This window comes from Anastrepha ludens, chromosome 6 (assembly GCF_028408465.1).
Source record: "Anastrepha ludens isolate Willacy chromosome 6, idAnaLude1.1, whole genome shotgun sequence".
NCBI lineage: Eukaryota > Metazoa > Arthropoda > Insecta > Diptera > Tephritidae > Anastrepha > Anastrepha ludens.
Window position 1 is genome coordinate 29,598,915 of NC_071502.1, and position 9,381 is coordinate 29,608,295.

Sequence of the window (9,381 nt, forward strand, 5' to 3'; positions counted from 1 at the left end):
ATAGTAATGTTAAGCCTAGTATTTAATCAAAGAAATAAACAAAATAAATTTTTTTGACAAAATGCCGGTTCCTAAAAAAAAAAAAAATCGATTTTTGAAAAAAATTTCGGCCTTAAATTGTTTACAAAAAAAATATATATTTATCGGTGAGAAAAAATCTTCGATTAATTGCTAAAACATATATTTAAGAAGCTCGTGCTAACATTTTAGAATAATCGGTTTAGCCGTTTTCGAGTAACGTTGGTCACCGACTTTGAAAAAAACGCGTTTCAAGTTTGAAAAACACTTTTCAAGCACTCTAAAACGCCTTTTCAAATTTGCGTGTAACTTCGAAAATATTCACCGGAACGATATTAAATTTTCTGTGTGTATTCTTAAATTTATGTACATTGTTTTGAAAATTCTAACTGTATATAATCCCTTAAGTGCAATTCTTGGCTTTGCTTGTGCTTCTTTCGAATGTGAGATTGATGCCGTAATTTAACTGCTTAACTGTTTTAGATCGAGGATTATTTTATTAGTAAATATAATAAAAATTACAATATTAATATATACGCACTGACTACCAGAGCTATCAGTTTAGTCTTGAATGATGGCACTTTATATACTATCGTTTGGGTTTGGTACGCTCTTACAACTTATGGAGTTCAAATCATTACAACAGAGCTTTAGAGATCTTCCCAATGAGCGTATAGTTGCTCTATTCTATCCAATAGACAAACAGAAAGCCTTAAAGAAGAACATTTCCACCATAGTTGCTATCGTAATGCTACTGGTACGACCCGGGTTTATGTCCGACCAAGGACTCGTTTCAGTTACGTTCACCGAGAATTCTGTACGGAATGACTTATTACATGACTTGTTACAATAACCAGGTATTCGAGAATAAGTACCGTCGGATGGATAGCAATTGCTTAGCAATTTTGGATGATTCGCAGGTACAGAAAAAATATTTCCTACGTCGATGAGAGGATTTGGCCACGAGATATACGCCATTAAGCTTGCCCATTATTCTGGAAAACTAAATCGCTTGAGTTAAATAACACATCACGTTTCTACATTGTACAACAATTAATAATCATAGCATACAAAAATATACAAAAAACTTTAATAAATATCTAATTTAAATTAGCTTAATTATATGCTGGGTACGAACTAAGGTCGCTCAAATGCAAATCGGCTGGCAGACATTATTTGTTTAACTTAATATTACGCAGACCACCAGCTTTCAGGCGGCTGTCCAAAGTACTTCCTATTGGCTTTGGTTTTGTGGGAGATGCCGCACGTGAGCCACTTAATTCGAAGTTAACGCCAAAGTGCTTGGCATTTGCAGAGGCGCTTATGGCTAGTCGGGGCTTTTTCATAATGGAATACTAAAGAAAAAAAAAAATTGTGAGTGATTTATTAAAGTTTAATACGATTTGGCTGCAAATGAACCTTTTCTGTGATATCACTTTGAGTTTTGCGCAGAATGCCAGAACTGCGGCTATGTGTAATGATTGTTTTTTCAGTCTTTTTCGGCGATATTTTTAATGTGGCCAATTTCGTGGTAGTAGTTCCTGCTCGGTCTGGCTGAGTGTCTTGGTTACGCTTAAATAATGGCAACAAGCCTATGCTGCTGGACTTGATATTGAGATAAGGCGAGTTCGAATCTTCAATTTTTTTGAGATTTTCCTTCTAGAAAGAAATATTGAGTATGACCAATCAAGTATAAACTGTTTATTGTACGAACAATTGTCGGCGATAAGGTTTGGCGTTTCTCTGGTAATGCAATTGGCGCTGCATCTGTACTCCTTCTTCTATAATCAGCCATCAAACTTAAAGGTTTTTTGCTCTCCTGTGCTTTAATCTACAAGAAAAACGAGCTCTAGAAATAGTTGGGTTTTTTTAATGCAACACATTTCTTACTTTTTCTTGCAACTGATAGTTTTCACTTTCTAATAGCGAAATTTGTTCCTGACAAGATCTGCAAATTTTACGGATATTTAAATATATATTCTTGTATATTATTTTTATTTTACTTTTTAGCAGCCATTTCCTGTCGCAAGTTGTCCTGCATTACTTTCATTGCCCTCCGCAGATCATTCTTCTTGGTTTCACAAGTGCGCAGTTCTCTAAAATGACAAGAAAAAGACATACACATAAGGAGTTGGAGTTCACGCCTTTTATATGAAACTAAATTTGTAGATATGTAGACCAAAGAAGTGGCTGATTCCGGTGATTGGCTAAGTAAATTAATTGGTGTCCTATATTTCTTTCGCGAAACTAACCGTTTAAGAGCTGCCACCCAAGTGCTCAAACGCACAGGATCCTTTTCAATTTTGAGCATTTTTTCAGCTTCCACATTTGTAGCTGCGATAATTGATTGCACTGACTCTATTGTTTTTATTTGCTGTTTAAGTTTCTCCACTTCTTTGCGTAGCTCATCGGCCATCTTTGCTTCAGTTTTCACGATTTGCAACTAAAGTCAAAGAAACAGCTCTTTTTTTGTTATAATATTCAACACAAAGAAACGCATCACTAACCTGCTCCGAATAGCTGAGAATGGTGAAATCATTTTTCTGTATTCTCTTCTCCATTCCTTGAATAGTTTTTCTGTTTTAAGAAATAAAATAAATTTTTTTGATCTAAAATGAAGCTAACGCTAGGCTTACATTGCCATAAGTTCCCGATCTTTAAGCGTTTTTATCTGCTGATTTGCCACATTTAGCTCTTTTTCTTTCATTTTCAATTGCAGATTCGTATTGTCCACTTGCTCTTGCAGGGAGCCCACATCTATTGTACTCACATCCAGATTCGCCAAATTGAAATAAATTCGGAATACACTGCGGTCCGTACATCTGCTGCGACACTGAGGGCACGATTTTGAGCTGTTGTGCGATGAACAAACATTCTTTACTTATACACATTTATTTCCTTGATATCGCGCACTTACCGTTCCATCCATTGGTTGAGGCAAGTTGAGTGGAACATATGACCACAATTGGTTGCTCGCACGTCATCTGAGGCAACGAAGAGCTCCGCACAAATAACACAATTCAAATTGAGCATATCGATCTCCAACGAAACAAATTTATTTAGTCAACATCCAACAAGTAAATATGTACATGCAACAAAACTCCTGCGATTAATTTTCGAAAAAAACTTTTCCGGAAAATAAAATTAACCGTTTTGTAAAGGACTACCTTGTGTTCACACTTTCTCACCCTTTTGTTTACAGCTATTGCCGCCAATTTTAGAATTGTGTGCTGACAGGAACTGTCAAACAAGGTCAGCTGATTTCTTTACATATAGCAGAACTGTTCGATTTGTAGTGCTAATGACAAGAAGTGCTGAAAATGATTTATAGTGCGATTACCCATGAACCAATTATGTTAGATGACGTAGAAGGGAAAGTGTATTTGTAATCGAGTTTGGGAAAAAGTGTGTGACAAAGCGAATCTATACAAGGTGTTGTTGTTTCCTCAGCAGGTTGGTGCTTGATTGCCAAAGAAATAATATTTGTATTTTCTTTCTCTCCTTTTCCTGCAGCTGAAATATACAGTTTGTCGAGAATATCTTTGTATAGTGCAGGAAAATGTAAAATTTTAGCTTTGATCGAGAGTTCCAACAACAAATAAAAAAGCAAACAAAAAATTTATGCACACATTCCATTACTGTATTTGTCTACGACTATTAGGCGCCAACAGTTATTAAATAAGCACACACACATTACAAAAACAACACCAAAAAAAAAAGATGTTTACTCTTTTTAAAAAGTGTCAAAAAAATCTTTGCATGACTGATGAAAACAACAAAAAATGCAGTTATTTTCCACGAAATTCATTCAGTTGGGTTTTTTTGCAAATGGTATGGAATGTGAAAGGGGTAAGAAATTATTCAGTTATAAAGTATTGTCTTGTGCTGATAGGGAGCATGCATCAACTCATCTGCAAAATATGGCTAGCAGAAAGCATGCCCGACGATTGGAATCTCAGTGTTCTTTGTCCTGTACTGAAGAAGGGTGACCCGAAGATCTGCTCCAACTACCGGGTCATCGGTCTTCTAACCATCGCTTACAAGGTCCTGTCTAGCGTCCTATGTGGAAGACTTAAGCCGTTTGCCAACACACTGATCGGGCCTTATCAGTGCGGCTTCAGAAGTGGTAAGTCCACCATCGACCAGATTTTCACATTTCGCCAAATTCTGGAAAAGACCCATGAAAAGCAAGTCAACACCCATCATCTCTTTGTCGACTTTGTCTGGTGGTGAACGAGGGTAAAACGAAGTATATGCTGTCTACAACGGGGAGCACCCGGCGTGTAGGAACGCACGCCATTGCGGACAACTATACCTTCGAAGTTGTGCCAGAATTTATTTATCTTGGCACCGCCGTTAACAGCAACAACGATATCAGCCTGGAGATCAAACGGAGAATCACTCTTGCTAATAGATGTTACTATGGGTTAAGTAAGCAATTGAGTAGTCGAGCCCTCTCTCGCATGACCAAACTGACACTTTACAATACGCTCATCATACCCGTGTTGCTTTATGGCGCAGAGGCATGGGTAGTGTCACAAAGCGATGCAGCCGCTCTTGGGGTGTTCGAGAGAAAAGTTCTTCGTAAGATCTTTGGTCCTGTGCGCGTTGGCGAAGACTACCGCTCAAGAATGAACCATGAGCTGTATGCGCTCTACGCCAACATTGACGTACTTCAACGCATCACCATGCAACGCCTGCGTTGGCTAGGGCATGTCGTGCGTATAGATGAAGAAGCTCCAGCCAAGAAGGTGTACGAGGGCGAAGTCCAAGGGAGCCGACGTAGAGGAAGACCATTGCTCCGGTGGAAAGACCAGGTGGAGGAAACCCTATGCTCGCTTGGTGTACAGAATTGGAGAAGGCGCGCGCGGAGCAGAGGCGCCTGGAGAGAGCTAGTGAGGTCGGCCGTAACTCGGTAACGAGTTGTATGACCACCTAAGTAAGTAAGTAAGTAAAGTGATTGTCTTCAGTGCTACAAGTGATCTTAGATTTGAATAAAAAAAAATGCCAGGAAAGCGAGTTTCAAAAAATATTATTCAATTAGTGTATTTCAATCACTACAAAGAAAAATCAGCCAGAGAAATCGCCGATATGTTCTCGATCAAAATTAGGACTGTATATAATATCATAAACCGTGCTGAAAATGAAGGAAGACTCGAGTTGAAAAGATCTACAGACAAAAAAAAAAAATAAAAATGACACAGCGAATTGAACGTAAAATTATTAAAACTATTTATAATAGCCCGCAAAGCAAGAGGATTAGCTCTTCAAGTGGAAAAAGACTACGGGTTAAGAGTTTCTCATGAAACTCTTGTAAAACGTTGCAAAAACACAAATATTCTTCAAGAGTGTTCCTAGCCACTCCCCTGTTATCAGTACAAAACGTTGATAAAAGATTGCGATTTGCCACCCAGCACATATCACTTCCCACAGAGTACTGGGATGACGCTATTTTCTCAGATGAGATGAAAATGATGCTCTACCACCATGATGGACCCCAGAGAGTCTGGCGGAAGCCTCTCACAGCACTACAAAACAAAAATATTATCCCTACCGTAAAGTTTTGAAAACTGTCAGTAAAGGGTTGGGGTTGTATATCAACAAAGGGAGTGGATGAAATCAAAATTTTGGACGAAAAATTGACCAAGGAAGTATATCTTGATATTTAAAAAAACGAATTGACTTCCAGTATTAGAAGATTCGGCTTTGTTGACCCGGAAAATTCGAACAAGTATAAACTTGATTCAAGTTCAAACTAGATTTTCAACCAACTGTGCAAACACTTTTTTGACAGCAGAGAAATTCAACTGTTTTTATGTTTTAGTATATATTAGCATATTATTATCGCCTTAGAATATTTTATTTAATATATTGGAAAACATGTTTTTGTAAAACATTGTTAAAAAAAAAAAAAAAAAAATAGTTGTTATTTCAATTAAAATTCAATGTATCTTTTGATTTTTCTCTTTTTTTATTTTCATATGCAAAGATTTTTTTGACAAACTGTATATAAAATTAATAGAATACAAGATTATGCCGCGACTTTTATCCCGTGGAGCTTTAAACTCTTACAACTCAACTACAACTCACTCATGGGTAAGATTGACGACATAATCGACTTCATGAGCCGCCATGGAATCCCAACAGCTGCGATCCAAGAGACAAGACCAAAGGTATCACCCCTGCAGACATTTTCTAGAGCCTAAGCCACCTCCCAAACACGTCGGGAGACATCTCTTCAACTACAATGACGAGGTGCACGAGAAAACAACTACTACTGAACCGGGGAGTATAGAAGTACAAACAGGCAATAAACGCCATTCAACGGGAGACTCTTACCAGCTTCCTAAGCTTCCGATTTCCGAATAGTGTTATCGGAGTTTAACCACGTCCTATTGCAGACGAAGAGCTTCAGTTGTCTCGCGATGCCTGCCTAACTTTGGCCCAATTACGTTCTGGATATTGTACATAGTAGGTTAGCGTCCTAGTTATCCAGGTATCCAAGATGCTTTTTATAGAGCTAAAAAAGTGCAGCTGAAGTTAATGGGCTGCTCGCTGGACTGTAAATGTAGCGTTGATAAAATTTGCTTGTGCGTCTTTGCCCGGTTGTTGCATATGCTGACAGTAGTTTAAGATCCTGATCCACTAACTGGTTGCACCCATTATATGTGCCCAGTATAGGAAGTTCTTGATTCATCCAGGCTAAACGAAAGAGGTGATTACCTCATACGAACCAACCAAGAGTTATCTCCATTTATGCATGGCGAGGACATTGTCAAATTTCTCAAACGCAAAGGCTAAGGTGGAGTAGACTTGTTCTAAGTATGGAAGACACGCGTGCTCAAAAACTAATAGTACAGCACAAACCTATGACAATGAGAATCAAAGGTCGCCCACGTAGGTGACTAATTGACTGCATAGAAGAAGGCCTACGAACGCTCGAAGTAAGCAAATGGAAATATCTACCAAGAGACAGAGAGACCTAGAGGAATGTCATAGAGAAGGCTAAAATCCAGCACGGGTTGTAACGCTAAATGATGATGAATTGTATAATTTCGCTAGCCTGAAAACTTATCCGTGCATTACTCCCGCCAAGTAAGACTACTTTCTTCGCCTCTCGAAGAACAGAAAAAACGTTATTGTACATGTATCGCAAAATCTTGGAAAAGGGATAACATTGTGCCAGGCAACTCTTAGACTATGCGAAAGAAAGGTGCTGAGGAAGTTTTTCGGACTTTTTCCCAGTGACGTTTGTCAAATTTCGCGTACGATCTTTTTATTTTTTCGCTTTTTATTCTTATAGGATGGCTGGTTATGCAATTCCAGCAGACTGTAGTTCTCCGGCTGTTAAAGAACCAGTGAAGCAAGTTTCGACTTATTTGCGTCAGCTAGCATGAGAAAAGGAATGACTGTGTTGTAATTTAAGAAAGTAAACTCAGTCCGTTTTCGATTTTTGAAGCAACGATAAATTTGAAGAAGTCGCCAGTCAAGATATCAATTTAGTGCCGAGGGCAGTATTTGTAGGCTCTTCAATCAAGAACACAAGAGTAAATTGTTAAATAGGGTCGCTGATTGAAAAGGATTTCGGCGAGTTGTTCGCGTATTCCCATATCGCCAGTCTAAGTCCGAAACTGAATTTCCCTTTTTATCTTGCCAATGTTTGCTTGCTTTTCGGCAGAGCCATACCTTCTCTTTTAAAAACTTATCAGTTCATGCTGGTAAATCTACCTACCTACCAAAGATATTTGCCTTTAAAAGCAATTCCTAGACCATCTGTGTATTCCATCTGAGTCTCCGCTTTAGTTATAATTGGGAATGGTTTTTAACGGGGTTATTCACAGTCTGCGCGCATAACCGTTATCTGGGACTTTATGTCTTCAGGGACGGTATGTAGAGCGAGCTTTCTGCTCTAAGTTAGAAACCAGCTTACAGCCGCCCCTTTTGGTGCACAAAAGTTAGAAAACTTCGTAAACAGGCTTTGCAATACCTTGTTCTTAAGTCTTAAGTCGAATATCTCGGAATATCTACACGCGTGACTGATTTCTATTCAGGAGATATCTCACGGTAACCGATCGAAATTAGTGAGTTGCTGGTAGGTAGGTGAAATGGTTGAAGTTCCAGTCTGGCACTCCTCAAGTAGCACTGATAGCGCCGTTATGATACCATTATGAGACCTCCAACAGGCAAATATCTACAGCCAGCCAGTTCTGTTGATATAACGGAGGAGATTCATTGGATTTAGGTTGGCGCACTGCCCCAGACTGTCGAAGAAAGGAAAGCCCAGGAACACCTTAATCGTCTAGCTGTCAAACCTGGACAATTACAGAGAAAGTGCTCAATAGTCTCCTTCTCTGACAGGTCCCTACAGCTTCTGCAATGAGGTTTAAATGGTAGCCCTAGCTTTTCTGCGTGTGTGCCGACGTTCAGTGACCGGTAAACGCAGCTAAGAGTTTTGAAATTGAATGGCGAGGAGTGCAAAGCACTTTCTGAGTCCTTCGTATATCGTATTGGCGCCAATGGGTTTTCGAAATAGCACATGAAGAAATGGAGCTCCATTTTTTCTGCGCTTTCCTGAGAAATAATAATATGCAGTTCCCCTTTAACAACTGCCAGGGGGATGTCGATGACCGGGTAGGAGGTCTCTGAGGCCGATTCAGTCGCTTTCCTTGCAAGCTCATCAGCAATTTCATTTCCCTCTATGTTCCTATGTCCTAGAATCCAGATCAGAGAAATGTTACCCGCACACCCAAGAGATTTGATCCCCTCCTTGCAGGAGTTTACTAATTTCGTTTTGCACCATGGCGTCGTCAGATCCTTGATCGCGGCTTGATTATCGGAGAAAATGTTAATATCTCCCTCGCTGTCGCGTTCCCTAAGCATATTGCATGCCTGCAGAAGCGCAAAGACTTCTGCTTGAAAAACACTAGCAATATTCGGCAGTTTAAAGGAGATAGATAAATTGGTTGATTTAGAGAAAACCCCTGCTCCGACTCCCAATTCCATCCTGGAACTGTCAGTGAAGACAGAGGTGCAAGCTTCGGTGCAGATTTTTCCCTCGATCCAATCTTGCCTATTTGGAAAGATTATCCTAGCACGACCCTCAAACTCTAGTTTGCGGATAGAGAGATCTGTTCGAAGTGCGGAGAAATACGGTGTTAACTGCCCGAAAATGCTACTACTATGTTCCCTGAGAGATAGCCTCCAGAGGTCAACCTCCTTTAACCTGATTGCACTTTGAGCTGCGATGGAAATGACGGAAAAGTCGATAGGAAGTAAGTGCAAAGCGACATTCAGGGCAGCACTGGGGCAAGTTTTACTTGTTCCGGTGATGCAAATGCATGCAGTCCTTTGCCAAGTCCCCAG

At 39.5% G+C, this 9,381-nt stretch overlaps 1 protein-coding gene across 1 annotated transcript; it reads right to left on the reverse strand.

Annotated features, from left to right (window-relative positions):
• Positions 1-1,052: 1,052 nt before the first annotated feature.
• On the reverse strand, positions 1,053-3,241 carry LOC128866415 (E3 ubiquitin-protein ligase TRAIP). The gene is made up of 9 exons (XM_054107123.1): positions 2,936-3,241; positions 2,655-2,870; positions 2,526-2,595; positions 2,271-2,461; positions 2,022-2,114; positions 1,909-1,966; positions 1,733-1,849; positions 1,438-1,677; positions 1,053-1,373 (listed from the first exon to the last, which is right to left on the reverse strand). Exons 1-9 carry the CDS (start codon positions 3,049-3,051, stop codon positions 1,191-1,193), a joined length of 1,284 nt encoding a protein of 427 aa, XP_053963098.1. The 5' UTR covers positions 3,052-3,241; the 3' UTR covers positions 1,053-1,190.
• Positions 3,242-9,381: the final 6,140 nt, after the last annotated feature.